The sequence below is a fragment of the Fringilla coelebs genome (assembly GCF_963513975.1).
Source record: "Fringilla coelebs genome assembly, chromosome: 28".
Classification (NCBI taxonomy): domain Eukaryota; kingdom Metazoa; phylum Chordata; class Aves; order Passeriformes; family Fringillidae; genus Fringilla; species Fringilla coelebs.
The window spans coordinates 3,558,152-3,574,877 of record NC_140054.1 but is presented as its reverse complement, the minus strand read 5'-3'; the positions used below and the strand labels follow the sequence as shown (position 1 = coordinate 3,574,877).

General features: G+C 49.1%; 1 protein-coding gene across 2 annotated transcripts in view; it reads right to left on the bottom strand.

Annotated features, from left to right (window-relative positions):
- Positions 1-16,726, bottom strand: part of GRIK3 (glutamate ionotropic receptor kainate type subunit 3) — a gene marked incomplete at both ends in the record, with an annotated part of 122,329 nt that overhangs the window by 50,126 nt on the left and 55,477 nt on the right. For both annotated transcript variants that reach the window (XM_084222545.1, XM_084222546.1), the window contains 3 exons: positions 3,578-3,759; positions 5,510-5,767; positions 6,657-6,833. In XM_084222545.1, the coding sequence (XP_084078671.1) occupies positions 3,578-3,759; positions 5,510-5,767; positions 6,657-6,833 (617 nt within the window). The remainder of the gene's footprint in view (positions 1-3,577; positions 3,760-5,509; positions 5,768-6,656; positions 6,834-16,726) is intronic.

Genomic DNA, 16,726 nt, shown 5'->3' with positions numbered 1-16,726 from the left:
GAACAGGAGCCAAAAAATCCCATTTAAGCAATTTACTAGAAAAAGAAGAGAACAAAGAAACTAATCACTTTTGTGAGATGTTTTACCAGGAGCAAGAACCTCTTGCACCTGGCTCGGTTTTTCTCTGTAAAGAGTTTTGTTTTAATAAAACCTTTTTGTTTTCAGCACTCCCACAGAAGCCATGCTGCTGATTTTACACCTTCTAAGGCTTTGTCGGGGCTCTGGAAAGGGTCATGAGTTTTCATTATTATCTTTTTAGCCCTCTGTAGGTACCCTTTCTATATTCTTTAGTATAGTATAGTTTAGTATTCTTTAATATAATGCAGTATCATAAAATAATAAATTAGCCTTCTGAGAACATGGAGTCAGACTCATTGTTCCTTCCTTCATTGGGGCACCCCACAAATCCACTATGGGTCAGTGAAGGTGTAGGCACAAGGATGGGAGTGGGAATATCCCCTGTCCCTCAGCTTTTGGGGATCAGGGTAATGAGGGCCCTTGGCCAGCACAGCTTGAGATTCCCTGCCAGCCCTACACGCAGGATGGCTCCTGCAGATTGCTGGGATTTGCATAACTGAGCACTGGAGAGAACAGGCTGTCCTGGAAGCTCTTTCAGAGGACAGCCATGGGCTGAAGGGGCTTTGGATGGGTGAGCATACCCAGGCCCTTCACAGCATGGGGGGAGCACATTTCAGTCTATCAGAAAGGTCACCTTGAAGCTGGTGGCTGGTGACAGGAAGATTCCTGTGGCTTTGGCTGGGATGCTGCCTGTGTGAGCCTGTTTTCTGGAGAAAACACATGCAAGAGCACTTTAAAATCCCCACTGATGGGAAAGTGACTTCAAGTCCCCCCAGGAAATGTTTGCTTCCCTTGGCTTTTTGCTAAAATTACTAGGGCGGAATTTACCTCCGAGGAAGGAAGTGACAGTCTGAAAAGAAGTGAGATGTCAAAAAAACAAGGCAAAAAGATCTGGATTGCAAGCCTAGATATTGTGACTCCAGAGTGTGATTTCACCCCAGGTTTCCTGCTCTGGAAGCAGATTTTGGAGAGTCTGGGGGCTGTCCCTGCGGCCATTCACCATCCTGTCCCCCCGTCCCTGCCTGGTCGGTGCATCCAGGGGGCTGCAGTGGAGCTCTCTCCCTCCTGCACCCCCTGTTCAAAGAGCTGAAGCAGGGAATGGCACCTCAGTGTGGGAAGCACCAGTGAGTGATGGGGAGCCAGTCTGGAGCACATAATGAGATCCCAGTTCATGTTCTAAGCTGGATCACCCCGGCCATAGCTGAGGAGCCCAGAGCTGCTGTCAGAAGGAAGCTCCAGCTTCCCAGCCCTGGCAGCCTGGGGCAGGGTGCATCTGGGTTTGTGGGGAAATGAATAAATGATCATCCTGGTGGATAAGCCACAGGCAGTGGCTGGGATGAGAGCAGGAGCTCTGTCAGAGCTGACAGGCACAGCTGTGCCCTGTGGTGCACAGAGGCTGCTCAGGACAGCCTGGGAACAGACCTGGAGTGACAACAAGGGACCAAAACTGAGGAAGGATGGAGAATCTGGGCTAGAACAGGAAAGCCTCACAAGCAGGACTCACTTTGTGATAGGTTTCTACAATCATTTGTTTTCCAAGAGGGCAAAACAATGGATGGTTTGATGTCTGGTCACTCCAAGGGACCCAGGCTGGGTGACAGCCTCATCTGTGCAGTTGTGCTGGTTAATGTGCTGTCACTCATGGATTACTAATCCTTGGTGGTTTTTACTACTGCAGTTTAAAAACCTGCCCAGATGATCAGTGCTGTGCTGTGGGAGCAGGGAACCATGAATCCCTGGGGAGCAAGGTCCTGACTGGCACCATGGTGTGTGCACAGCTCCGTCAGAGCTGCTCTGCCAGCACAGGCTGCAGGGGCTCCACCCTTCTGTGTTTTCTGAAGATGTGCAATGCAAATCAGTGTCAAGGAGTGGAAATTTTAGCAAGGTTCTTGTGAGAAACTTGTTGCCATCCATGGGGGTGGCAGCAGGGCCAAGAGACTCCAGGGACTCCGTCCAGCCAAATGACTGCAGAGCTGGTGTAGTGACCAAAATGTTACAAAAGGCACATAACGGCAATAAAATATGAATATTACTGATTCTGCCATAAACAGAATGCGGGGCCTTCCTCCCTGGGTTGTTTGGTTTTTTTTTTTTATTTTTGCAGTCCATTATTTGTCCTGTGCATTGTTGTGAATGGAAGCAGACTCCCTCCTCCAGGAGATGGCTTTGCCTAGCTCGTGCTTTCAGTGGAAAAGACCTGTTTCACAAATGAAAGTGGCACCTCTAGGCATGCATTTCTTGCTATAGGTAGAAAAATGAGGAAAATATGAGGTTTCTACACCTCCTCGTCTTCAGCAGATGCAGGTGACCTGCAGATCATTGTGCACTGCTCTGAACCTGCCTGATGTTACACACCAGGCATGCAGAGAGCAGTCAGGCTGTGGTTTGGGTTTGTGCAGCTTCCCAGACTCTGAAAATACATCAGTATTTCCCTGAGTAAAAATACACTCCCTTTTATTGCTAAGCTGAAATCCATGGCTTCAGGTCCTGACAAAACCCCGACACACACACACACCCAGCCAGAAGGACTTAGAGAGATTTGTCTCCCCTAGTCCCCCCTCTCCTCCATCTTCCTCACTCTGCACCAGCGGTGATGAGCTGAGCAGATGGCACAATAAACTATAATAAACTGCATAATAAGTGAGCAGCACCAAACACAACCAGCACGGGAAAATAACTGGCAGGAGACAATGAGCCCCTTCTACTGCTTCCCATAATAATCCCTCCCAGGCTTTCCAAGTTCTCTGAGCACTTCCCTTCATTTTGCACCAAGCAGGCTGCAGGAGAAGGCTCTTGCCTTGTGCTTGCTTTCTCATCCCTTCAGGGATTTATTTAATCTGTGTGGTCGTGTTGTGCTGGGCTTATAGGAACAACACTTCCACCAGCTGGTTTTTAGCATCTCTGTGAGAGCCTTTTCCTCTGCCTCATATTGACCCTGAAACCCAAAGGCACTCGAGAATGAGGAGGAGCTGGGGTGAGCAGCAAGAATTCCAGTGGAGGAACTTGTGGAGGAAGAAAGGAGGGAGCCCAAATGAATGGAAAATCACTGACATCTGGCTTAAAGTCCAAGAACTGCAGATGCTGCTGGGGAAGGGACAGGGGATGCAGTCCCTCCTGGCTGGGAGAGCCAGCTTGAATGAAGGGAGAAGGGGGAAGAGGGAAGGAGGCTGGGGCTGTGCAGCTGCAGGGAGAGCCACGGAATTGTCCAGCACCAGCCTGGGCATGGCGCTGCATTTAGCACATCCCCTTCTCCTCCTGTAACATTTGCTTGTTCTCACCCACAGCCACTTTTTACTTCCAATTTTTCAATGAAAATGCCATTTTCTGTAGAAATCCAGCAGTGTCCTTGAAGCATGGACACGCTGTAGCTTTTTGTGCGGCTGTGGATTGTGGCCCAAGGGAAAGCTGCACCCAGGGCGGTGCCACTCTTCATCACGGCCACCCCACACCCACGGGCTCCTGGGCAGCCCCTTTGCTGTCCTGCTGGCCCCCTGCTCACCTGCTTGAGGATCTGAGCTGCCATCAGGTGGCTGCAGTCGAAGATGATGCGGAATTCCCGGCCCCGCTTCATCTCCTTGAGCAGCGGCCGGGCGTCGTCGGTGTCCAGCGGGAGCTGGCGGATCTTCAGGCGGATGTTGTAGCGGGACGGGGCCATGATGAGCTCCTGCAGCCGTATCAGGCCTTCAGGTGTCACACAGAGACAAACCCACAGCGTTACAGGTCTGCCTCACACACTGCTGGGCCACAGCAGCTCAGTGCGCCTCCTGTTCTCCATGGAATAGGATCAGGACTGACATCCATCTATCAGCCATCCATCCATCCATCCATCCATCCATCCATCCATCCATCCATCCATTCATCATCCATCCATGGATCCATCCATCCATTCATCATCCTTCCATGGATCCATGGATCCATCCATCCATCCATCCATGGATCCATCCATCCATCCATCCATCCATCCATCCATCCATTCATCATCCATCCATCATCCCTCCATCCATCCATCCATCCATCCATCCATCCATTCATCATCCATCCATGGATTCATCCATCCATCCATCCATCCATTCATCATCCATCCATGGATCCATGGATCCATCCATCATCCATCCATCCATGGATCCATCCATCCATCCATCCATCCATCCATCCATTCATCATCCATCCATCCATCCATCCATCCATCCATCCATTCATCATCCATCCATCCATCCATCCATCCATCCATCCATCCATCCATCCATCCATCCCCATCCATCCATCCATCCATCCATCCATCCATCCATCCATCCATCCATCCCTCCTTCAAATCTCCATTGCCAAATCAAAGCCAAGGTTCCACACATCAACCATTGACCCCAGAGGAGCTCTTCTGGGACAGAATGACTTTTCCTGGTGGTTCCCTGCCACCACTGCAGCCAGTAGAGCTGGACGGGTCCCTGCACTGGGTAGGAAGGGGAGAACAGCAGCTTGGTCCTAACCTCACAACCTCTGGGACCACAAAAAATTTCCTTAAGCAGATGTGCCCTTGAGAAAGGGCAGGATGTGGTAATCAGCTGCACAACAAATTAAAATCTGCATATTTACCATGCACAGCAGCAAAAGGAAAAAATGAATAGGCGCTTGGATTTATGAGTCGCGTAGATCGTAACGGTCACTTAATCACAACTCGTAACTCCCTACTACCCTCAGAATTCATTTCTGTTTCCTGCACAAGGCAAAGAGCCATGGTGGACGCAGCTGAGCAGGAATTACTGCAATCTGATGTCGCAAGGAGAATTTCAGCCATGCCTGTTGCAAGGGGGAAGAGAGAAGTGTGTCCCTCTGCGCAGAAGAAACACATTAGAATGTGCCACGAAGGGAACATACTGTGACCCACATTTGCAAAACAGGAATGTCAAACTGTGTTCTCATCAGCCCTCCCCTAAAGAAACCATTTGGTTTAGTGAAATTAGGTTGGACAGGCCATCCAATGTGGCTTTTGTTTTTTTGGGGGTCTATATCTAGAGCTGTGCAGCACTTTGCTTTGTTTAACCGTCAACAGCTTTCCTTATATGAAGAACTTTGCCAGCTCCGTGTTAGAGAATTATCCAGAAAACAAAAAAACTTTCCAGAACTGCTTTTGGTTTTAGCTGGGAACTGCTCCCTCCATGCAGCTTTTCTGTTGTACAGGGGCACCACAGTGCCAAAGAGCCAGGCTGAGATGGTCACCTCATGCCAATGAACCCCCTATGTGCCAGCTCTTGATGAGAGCTTTGTGAATGAAATGCTGAGAAAGCTCCCAGGGCCTCCCTCAGCACTGTCTGGAACTCCTGGGAACCCATCCCTGCATCATTTGGCTCTTGAGAGGGCTCATTGTAAAAGCTCCCAAAGAGACCCAGGACAGAAATTCTCCAGGATTCCTTCCCTGAGCCCCTCCTTCACCCACCTGTGCTGTCGTCGTACACCACGGTGGCTGACCTCCACTTCAGGTACTGCACCAGGTCCAGGATGGCGTGGCTCAGGGAAGCATAGTCAGGATACAGGTTGACATAGAAAGTGTCCTTGTTATCCAGAGGGTGATGCTTCCATCGGAGCTGGATGTGGGGCACTTCCAGGGCGTTGCAGATAGACTGGACAGCGTTGGTGCAGGAGCCTTGGGAAGGTCCAAATATTGCAACGACCCCCAGAGCGAGCTGGTCACAGGCTGGAGGGGGAAGGCAGGGATGTCAGCAGAGCCTGGGGGGCTGAGCATGGAGCAGCCATGGGCACAGCCCAGACATTTGTGGGCACTGACCCAGCCCTGATATTGGGTAATTACAGCAGTGACTGGGCACAGAGAGAACGATTTATGCCAGGTGGGTAGAGGTGCAGAGGAGTGCCAAGCTCCTCTGAGAGAGCCTCCTCCACAAAATCATCTGAAAAGGGACAGGATAGAGGCACAGAGGAGTGCCAAGCTCCTCTGAGAGACACTCCTCCACAAAATCATCTGAAAAGGGACTGGGTAGGGGCACAGAGGAGTGCCAAGCTCCTCTGAGGGAGCCTCCACCACAAAACCATCTGAAAAGGGACAGGGGGTCACTGGGCTGGCTGGGAGCACGCAGCTCCCTCCTGCTGATGTCTCTCCAATAGCTGCCAGCTCAGACAGCAGGTTTCCTTTCTCCCCAGCCAGAATCAAACTCCACGAGCCCTCAGGTCACCAGCTCGCAGCCTTTGCTGTGCAGTCCCTCCCCTTCAGCAATTCAAGTGTGCTGCTGTTATCCAGTAATCAAAAGTGACTGCTATTAAGAGAACAGAACATCCACGCCATGGATGTGAACACTGCCAGGGATGCAGCGACACAAACACAGGCATGGCCTCCAGACCTTTGCTCAGGATTAGAGCAAATGCTGAAAGGAGTTTTCTGAGGTTTCAGAGGCAAAAAAGGTAGTTGTTCCCCTTGTATTAAAATGCCTCTGGAAGGTCAGCTCCAGCAGGAGCTCTCATCCAGATCACGGGTGAGAGCAGGACAGAACGAGCTGCTGGACTGGAAGCCAGACCTTTCTTCTGCTGAATAAATGGCCACAAAGCTGCTCAGAAGTTTGCTCTGCTCGTACCTTTCTTAGTTGCTTCAAAGCTGTCGTGGAAGTGTATCCTCTGGATGTCATAGGTGAGGGTTGTGTTGGGCAGCAAAGTTCTGTTCCTGTTAATGATGTTGGCGGAGAATCTGAAGGCTTGTTCCTCAGCACTCATCACCTGCGTGTTGGGGCCATCTGCATACTCAAAGATTCCTCCTGCAAGACAAAAAAAAAAAAAAAAATCAACATTTGAGCCACAGCTTGTTTCACAAACTCATGCAGCAAGGATGAGAAAACTCTGGGAATGTTTGCAGGTGGAGCAGGGCTTGCTGGAGGACCTGTCCTGCACTGAAATGAAGATGTGAAGACTTGGGGTTTTTTTATATCCTGGTCTATGAGAATGTTCAGGGTGGCAGTTTGTGGGGCAGTAACAGGTGGTTTAAAGTCTTGGAATATTTTTATGAGCTAGGTAAGTGGCTTCCAATAAAACTTTAGGACCAGACCATGGGAAGTGGACAGGCTTATTGGCATAGTCTCTGCTCTGAGGAGTTACTGGGTACAAAACTGACACTGCCCTCCTCTTGAAATCCTCCTGCCTCATCCCCCATCTGGTCCTTGCACAGGAGACAGGCAGGGCAGTGCTGCTGCTGGCCATTTTCAGTGCCATTTTCAGTCCCCTTTCTCCTTTTTTATTGTTCATCATGTTTAGTTGTCCAAGTTTTTAATTCAGACCAGGAGAGACTTCTGGATTTGCCTCCCCTACAGCTCCTCTGCTCAGTAATGCACATCTCAGATGCAGCTTTCCTGTGTTCAAAAGTTGTTAATGCCATTACACCTCCCCAAGGGCAACAAGCTCGTGTCACAGCATAGCTGGGTTCCTTGGCTCTGTGTCTGTGAGCCTTGTCCTCAGTTCCCACTGACAGCCACTCTAATTGGAGTGACTTGGTGCAGGCATGGGTTATGTAATGATGTGTCCTTGTCTCTGAGATGCAGGAGCCACCCTGAGCCCCTCACAGAACCACAGAAAGACACAAACCTTGCTCCTATTTTATTCAAAAGTAAACCAAAATAATTAATGGATGAGCGAAATAAGCAAGTACAATTGGTAACAGATGGTCTCAGGGTTCATTAGCAGAAGGGAAAAAACCTTCCTCTTCAATTTAAGATAGTCCTCAAATGTTTTCTTGTAGACAACAGATGTCTGCTCAGCCCTGCTGGCTTTCAGGCAACGCCATGAATCCTCCTCCAGCAGCCTGAGCACATTTTCTATAGTTTTGTGGCAGTTTGGTGTTAGCCAGGAGTTCCAGTTTGGCCAGAGCCAAGATGACAACTTGTCTGATGGCCATGCTCTGACCAGAGCCATGGACTGGGTGAAGCACAGCAGTGATGGCTGGGGATGTTCTCAGCAAGGAAGCAGAAGAACTTGCAAAAAGCCTCTTTCTGCTCCCCTTGATCATGACAAGTCCCTTTCCTCCTCTTCCTCTGCAGTCTCTGTGCATCCTGTCCCCAGTTGTGAAGTGAGTGTGGGAATTAATTTACATTCATAGGCATAAAATAAGTTTGAGCTGTTTCCTGCATGTCTCTGCTGGAAAAAAACCACCCTGAACTCAGTGCTAATTTTGGTAATAGGCAGAAGAATAAAGAAAAAAAGAGGCTGAATGCTCATTCTGGAGTGTCATTTCAGTCTCACGTGATTTTCAGCCAGTCACTCATGGGCAGGTTTTCAATCAGAACTCTGAGCAGCGTAGGCAGGAGTGTAGCAGAATTGTCCACGTGCCTCATTCTCACTGGTTTATGCCAAAACATTTGGGTTTTGACTGGTGCAAAGAAAATTATTCATCCACATCAAAGTGTTCATATGCTGGCAGCTCAACTCAAGTGTCTAAGGGCAGAAGTTCATCTACTATATTAAATCAGGCACAATAAACAAAACTAACATCAGTGTGAGATTCACCCCATCTCCCTGTTCAAAGCTTCACTGTCCAGACTGTTTAGCCTGGGATTTTTTGTTTTCTAGCATTGTCCTGAAGTGATAACTGGCAAATGTTACATTGCTTATCCACTAGCTGGCATTAGGCTTTCTCCCAGCCCAGCACTTTTAAAGTTGCTTTGGAGCATGTCTTATTATGAGAGAATACAGAAGAGCTGGGAATGTGGATTATTGGTGTTTTATCCTAAAGAAATTCCTGTTCCAGACATCCAGCTGGATATAACAGGCTTTTTGGCAGGAAAGAATTTTCTGTGCAGCCACCCAGCACCTTGAGCTCAGGGCCAGGTGATGAGAGAGCCGACAGGCAGCAGGGATGTGTTTCTGTGTATTTCCCACTGCTGGGAGCACACCAGGAATACTCTGGCACATTGGGAATCTCCCTGAGGTGCTGAGGGCAGCCAGGGCATGCCCAGCCTGGTGTTTGCTCAGAAACTGGTGAGACTGGGAGCACCTGATGGTGCTGGGAGTACTCTGGTGTCACTGTGATATTTTCTGAAAAATCCTTCACCAGGATTTTTCTCTTGGGAAGCTGAGAAGCTTCAGCTTCTCCCTGTTTTGTTGCTTTGGAATGTAATTTGGAGATTGCCTATCTAAACATAGGAATTGTTTTTACTTAATGACCAATCACCATCTAGCTCTGTTGGGACTCTTGAGAGAGTCACAGGTTTTTATTATTCATTCTTGTTAAACCTTCTGATCTATCCTTTTCTCTATCATTTCCTATAGTTTTAGTATTGCATTCCTTTAATATAATACATATCATAAAATAATAAATCCACCTTCTGAGAACATAGAGTCAAATTCATCTCTTCCCTCATCCTAGAAACCTCACAAAAACCACACTCTGGGAATATTGGGAGTACTCTGGCACGTTGGGAATCTCCCTGAGGAGCTGAGGGCAGCCAGGGCATGCCCAGCCTGGTGTTTGCTCAGAAACTGGTGGGACTGGGAGCACCTGATGGTGCTGGGAGTACTCTGGGAATACTGGGAGTACTCAGGGAACACTGGGAGTACTCAGGGAACACTGGGAGTACTCTGGCACATTGGGAATCTCCCTGAGGTGCTGAGGGCAGCCACAGCAATGCCCCAGCTGGGTGTTTGCTCAGAAACTGGTGGGACTGGGAGCACCTGATGTCAGATCTGTGCCTGGCACACCCCCCTGGATCCTCACATCCCTCTTGGCTGCGCGCCGCTCCTTCAGAGACGTTCACTCCCATCATTATTTAAAGAGCCTAATAACTGGCTTGAAACAGCTGATTAATGCATAATCTTCATCATGATTACACAGCATAACTGGCATTAATTTGCAAAGCCGGCTAATTATGAAAATAATTGTTGCAGTTCTTCCATTCGAGCAAAATGGAGACGCTCGGCTCGTGGCATTGAGAGCACGAGGGGTGTGACATCAGCTGGCTGATGGCCAGGCTGGGGGAGCCCAGGGGTCCCCTGAAAACCCCAGCAGGAGAGATGAAGGAGCAGGGCTGGGCAATCTGCTGCTGAGGGCTGGGCAGCTGTGGACAGCTCAAGCTGATCCCACAGGGGCCTTGGGCAGAAACCTCATCTGCTTCACTCTCAGAGATGGGAGTCAATGGGTGAGAAAAGCTCACAACAAAAGTCTCCACTTTTATACACCTCATACCCACCAATCCCACCCAAGAGAGTGAAACTGTGTCGCTGTCCCTCTCTAAGCCTGTTTTGGAAGCTGATTCCCACGTCTTGGATGCTCTGTGGTGCTCGTGGCCTTTCCCACTCTTTCCTGTCTGTGCAGGTCTCAGCTTCTCATTCCTTCTTCCTTCCCCTCCCGTGGCTTGGCAGAGAGATAAAAGATGGCTGTGACAAGGTCTGCCATGCTTTGTGACACCCTCCTGAGGTTCAAGAGAGGATTTGCTGCCTGATTTATGTGTGCTGCTCCTTGACCAGTCAATAGAGCCCGAGGTCTCCCCACTGCAGCACAAAGTGCTGTCCAGCACACACTCAGGTTTATCAATTCAGGATGACTTTGTTTGCATAGACATTTTTCTCTGGAAACCTTTTTTGAGGGGCCTTTGGTGCAGTGGGATCTGGGACTGGGAGTCAGCCTTGTAGGAGATTCCTCACACAAACTGTCGATGAAAGCTTTCAACCCTTATCACTTATTTTACATATTTTTTGATGAAGCAATCCATTATTACATCTGACTTCTTGGATTTTAAAATCAATCCCAGGCAGGTTAAATAATTATTCAGTTGTCTTTTACACTTAAAGCAGACTAATTGCTCCCTGGAGAATGTCAGCCAGCGTATGGGAAAACACACTAATTACAATCAGCTTCATGTCTGACTGTTTTATGTTATTTTATTTGATGACCTCGACATCACTGCTAAGGAGAGGAGTTTTCAAAATCTGAAATGAGATCCCAGAGCAAATGCCTGAAACTCCCTTTGGCTCCAGACCAGAGGATCAAGAGTGGGGCTGGGCAGGCAGAAGGGGAAGTTTGGCAGAAAACCACAGAGGCTCTCACTCACAGCAGCAGAACTCGAGCCTCTCTTCAGGGTAAAACCTGGATCCCACAGAACACCTAAAATCCCATTGATGGCAATCAGAACAGGCCCAGGTCTGTCAGCATCCAGCACTGCCTTCTTCTGTCCCCAGGGATGGTGCTGGAAAACCTTGGGAATGGTCAGTGACCCCTGGACAATGTGCTGGGAACCCTCCTCCACTGCTCCAGTGATCCCAGGACACGGCTGCATGGGCTCAGTGCCAGTGCAGTTATTTTTAGTTTTGTCAAGAGCTAAGTCAAGAAAGTCAAAGTATTTTAGGTTTTCATTCCTCCCCTCTTTTGCTTTTTACCAAAACAAACAGCTTTCATTCTCAGAAAGAAAATTCCAGCAGCCCTCAGCGTGTGGTGTGATCTCTTATCTTCTACTCCTTATAAATCACGGAGTTATTTAGCTTTGAAGAACAACTATTTCTGATAACACTTTTCTCTCCCCCGCTGACAGTGTTGTTCACACATTTAGACAGCTCTGACAGCCTCTTTCCATGTGACATCCAGGAAGAAATACCTGGTTTGAGACAGCTCTCACCAAGGATAGAGCTAGCAGAGCTCCTCAGGGACACGGGAGCTCCCCTTCCCTCTCACAGCCCTTCCAAGCCCAGAGCTGTGTTTTTAGTGCTTTATTTTCTCTGAGGTTACAAAATGTTTTTGCTGTTGCCTTCTGAGGTATGGGATTTGCCCTCTTCTGAGGACAAATCTCTCTGTTTTGGGGTCAGTATTAGCCAATGGGCCAATGGGGACAGGTATACAGAATTTAGTGCCTTTTCCAGCAGGATGCTACTCCCTGAGGCAGAGAGTGGAGAACCTATGGAGAGCCTTCCTCACAGAGCTGCCTCCCTGGGAAGGCTTGGAGAACCTGACACTGCTGCTGGGCTGACAAATCCAGAGGGGAGAATCTCACTGCCACGGCCCAGGTCCCCTGAGAGCTGCTGTTTATACAGCAGCATTATAGAGAGAAATGAGATAACACTGCTGGGAAGTGAAAGAAAGTTCCCTGGAGCACCAGGTTGTGCCTGGGAATGGAGCTTCAACTCCCAGAGCCTGCCCATGCTGGGGGACTGTGGCAGTCTCAGGTGCAGTAATAAGGATGCAGAGTGAGCAGGGAAACCCAGAAGGCAATAAACATCAGCAAAACAAAAAGGGAAAGCAATGACAGCTTTATTCACAAGAACTCTCTCCTTGCACCTTCTCCTGAGGAGCTGCTGCAGTGAAATGCTCCAGGAGTGTGCCCCAAGGAGCTGCTGCAGTGAAATAGTGAAATGCTCCAGGAGTGTGTCCCAAGGAGCTCTGCAGTGAAATAGTGAAATGCTCCAGGAGTGTGTCCCAAGGAGCTCTGCAGTGAAATAGTGAAATGCTCCAGGAGTGTGTCCCAAGGAGCTCTGCAGTGAAATAGTGAAATGCTCCAGGAGTGTGCCCCAAGGAGCTCTGCAGTGAAATAGTGAAATGCTCCAGGAGTGTGTCCCAAGGAGCTCTGCAGTGAAATAGTGAAATGCTCCAGGAGTGTGTCCCAAGGAGCTCTGCAGTGAAATAGTGAAATGCTCCAGGAGTGTGTCCCAAGGAGCTGCTGCAGTGAAATAGTGAAATGCTCCAGGAGTGTGCCCCAAGGAGCTGCTGCAGTGAAATGCTCCAGGAGTGTGCCCCAAGGAGCTGCTGCAGTGAAATGCTCCAGGAGTGTGCCCCAAGGAGCTGCTGCAGTGAAATGCTCCAGGAGCCTGCCCCAAGGAGCTGGTCCTGTGCTCAGCACAGAGCAGAGCCCCCAGATCTGGTGTTGATGCCAGCTGGTCCCCAAACAGAAAAAACCCTACCCTATAAACTGATGAGGGAGGAAAGCAGTTCCAGGAGCACTGGGGGCTCCCACCCTTCCAGAACCCTTATTGCTCCTGGGCTGCCCTTGCTGCCAGAGAGGGGCAGTGGATCCCTGCCCCAGCCCTCCACAGGCTCCCATCCAGCCCTGTGTGGCAGGGGCAGCATCCTGGGATGTGCCCTGCAGCAGGACCACGGAGCTGCTCCACGCCAAGGCAGCGAGCACAACTTGTGAACTGATTGAGACAAACCTTCTGGGAAGGAGCTGGAAATAATTCCCGTGGCCTGTCAGGGGGTTCTGGGTTTTGACAGAGCGGCAGGATCTGAGTCCCTGTCCCCTTCAACTGCTGCTGATCATGCACTGGCCCTGTCACTTCAGCGTGGCACTGCCTAATGTGATGCAGCACAGCCACGGATCCAAAGCAATTTCAGGCTTCATCAACACGCATCACGCAAGAGAGCCCCGGCTCGGGGCTGAGCTGGCCCTGCCCACGGGAGCTCCTCGCTCTGGATGCTGATTGCTAAAAACCCAGGAGCAGGATCTGCCTGGAATGTGGGGAGGGGATTAACCTCAAAGCCGGTGTGTCTGCCTCGCTGGCGCTCACACGCTGCCTGCCTGCGCTCTGCGTCTCTTTTGTGTGAATTAGAAAGGCACCAGCCTGTCCCTGAGCTGCTCCCACCCTGGCAGCCTCCCCGGCTCTCAGGTCTAAGGCATTTCCACCTGCTTTTGCTGAGGAGCCCAATTTCATGGGGCTGATGGAGCCCATGATGCACCTGCCCACCCAGGAGCTTTCCCTGTGCCCACGGTGCCCTACAGAGAAATGGAGCCAAGCAGGGGCTGGGCAAATCCCCCCGGGCTTGGGTCTGGGTGTTCCTGAGCTCCCCAGCACACCTGGCTGGATTTGCTGCCTGATATCCTTGGGAAGAGGCAGGACATGGAGCTGGAATCCCCTGTGAGCTCAGAGGAGAGACAGGCACAGAGGGGTGGGCAGGACACTCCCCCAGTGTCCAGGAGGTCACTGTCCCCAAACACCCTCAAATGTGACCAGGAACGTTTTTATTTCAGCTGCTGTGACCCTGCATCCTGCAGCCAAACCTGAGTGGGAGCAGTCCTGCTGTCACCTCCCTGCCCTAGCCCCCCACTCTGGTCACTCTGGGGGTGTCCCTGGGACCCCACGGTGGCTGGTGGAGGAGCTGACGGACAGAGATGCATTCCCGGTGCCTCTGATTCCACCACCTGGTGCAGCAGGAGGCAGAGCCAGGTACTTGCTGAGTAATGCCAAGGAAATGAATTCAACCAGAAAATCAGATACACAAAGTGTGAGTGTGTCCCACGAGGAGGGATTTCCCACCTGCCAGGACAGAAATCCCATCACAGCAGGCTGAGCCATTCCCAGGAGACGGTGTCTCCTTCTTTTCTAACAATTTTTGTATTGAATATGCAAAATCCTATTTCATTTGCTCTGAATTAGGCACTTCATGTCACAGGGGGTGACATTCTCCTATGTATAAGCTGCTTAACAGATGAGCAGTCAAGTGGCAAAGCAATACATTATTAATGCTTCTGGTTAAATTAACTGATTAAAACCACTGGAGCTAAAATGTATGTATCAGCACTTTACTCGCACTAAATGAGGAATTAATGGAACATGGCAGGTTGTGTTTTTAATGAACAGTAGATAGGGAAGGTCTGGAAAGGTTTGTCACTGCTCCTGGGAATGACCTGTTGCATCCTCGGCGCTGCTCGTCCCCACGGGCCGGGGTGTCACCCTGATTTTTTAAGATTTTCTCAGCCTTCTGATGTTTACATTCTTGTAACGAACTTTCTCACACACTTTCTGTAAATAACTCATTGTTTTGCATTCTTTTATGGAGGAGGAGAAATTTGATGGACTGTTGGTCTGTCCAGTGTCATTGGAGAGGTGGCACTGTCACCCTCCAATCCACTGTCACTCTTGGAAATCTATAAATGTTGGAGTCAGAAAATAAGCTTCCCTTTTTTCACCTTGAGAGCAGCAGTGTGTGCATGTTGTGTTGTTTTGTGTCCTATAGTGACACCAGGGCATGGCCAGCACACAGCAGAACAGGCTGTGGTGTCACCCTGGTAATTTCTGAAAAATCCCTTCACCAGGATTTCTTCTCCTGGGTAACAGAGAATCCTCAGAGAAAAATATAAATAATAATTATCTGATCCTCTTCTCCTGTGTTTGGTGCTTTAGAATGTGATCTAGAAGTTGTTTACCAACAGGTACATCTTTGATTGGTTCCATATAAATTCTTTTTCCTCAATGACCAATCAAAGCCAGCTGTAAATGACTCTGAGGAGTCACGAGTTTTTAATATTCATTCTTTTCTAGCCTTCAGATATATCCTTTCTCTTTCTTTAGTATAGTTTCAGTATATAATTTCTTATTATAGGATATGATTGATATGATATGAATGATATGATTGGAATGATATGATGTGATATGATATGATATGATATGATATGATAGTTCCAGACTGCAAGGCAGGATGTGTTCTATCACCATCTCCATGGCAGTTGTCTTTTGTCAAGTGGGCAGTTTTCCTTATCTCTCTCTGAGTGATCACACCCACTCCTCCCTCGGGAGGGGACACCTGCTGATAACAGGGATGGAATGTCCCTGCATGGCTGATAAGAGCTCCAGCATCCCACTGGGAGCTGTGAGCCCAGAGGGAGGAGCCAAGCATTCCTACCTGGATAGAATCTGGAGATTCTGGAACACCAGCATGGCTTCTGCACTGCATTCCCAGAGGAGCAGCAGCTGCCTCTGCCCCTGGATCTCCAGAGGATTCTGCACCTTTCTCCAGGATCCCTGCTCCAGCAGAACCACCCCTGGCCCTGCAGGAGGGCTGAGCCACAATTCCAATGGCCCTGCTGCAGCACCCTGACCCACAGGGTGTCAGGCTGTGCTCTGGCTCTGGCACTGTTGGTTTGGTTCACTGCATTCTTTATCTTTTTATTTTCTCCCCTATTAAAGAACTGTTATTCCCTGCTCTCATATTTTTTGCCTGAGAGCCCCTTAATTTATAGGAGGGGTGGGGAGGGTTTCCATTCTCCCTTTCAGGGGAGGATCCTGCCTTCCTTAGCAGACACCTGGCTTTCCAAACCAAGACCATGACATGACATGACCTGATATAATATTATATAATATGGCATGATATAATATTATATGGCATGGTATTATATGATACGATAATATCATATAATTTATATTATATGATGCAATATGATATATAATACAATAATATGATATGATTGATATGATATGACATAAGATAACATCATAATAAATCAGCCTTCTCAGAACACAGAGCCAGATTCATCTCTTCCCTCGTCCTCAAAGCCCACGCTGTGGGTGGTGGGTCCAGTTTCTGAGGGTCCCCTCACCGACACCACACTGTGGCTCCTAGAAACCAACTCCTCCTTGCAAACCCTCCTCGTTTGGCCTAATTGGCAGCGTTTCCTGTGCCATGCTTTGAACAAGCTGTTCTGGTGTTGCACGTTTGACATCTGAGCAGGAGCGTTCGCTGCAGCGTAACCCCGGCCACGGGAGCGGATCAAAGCGCTAATCTCAGATCAAAAGCCTTCCGTGCTGCCACAGCAGAAATAAATTAAGTTAGCAACAGATTTCTGAATGATATTTAAATTTCTAATTTGCATAACACATGATTAAAATGAAATGGGCTTGCTTGCCTTTTTTTTTTTTTTTTAAGCGGCTCAATTAATTGAAAAAAAAAAAAAAAGAAAGCGGCGTC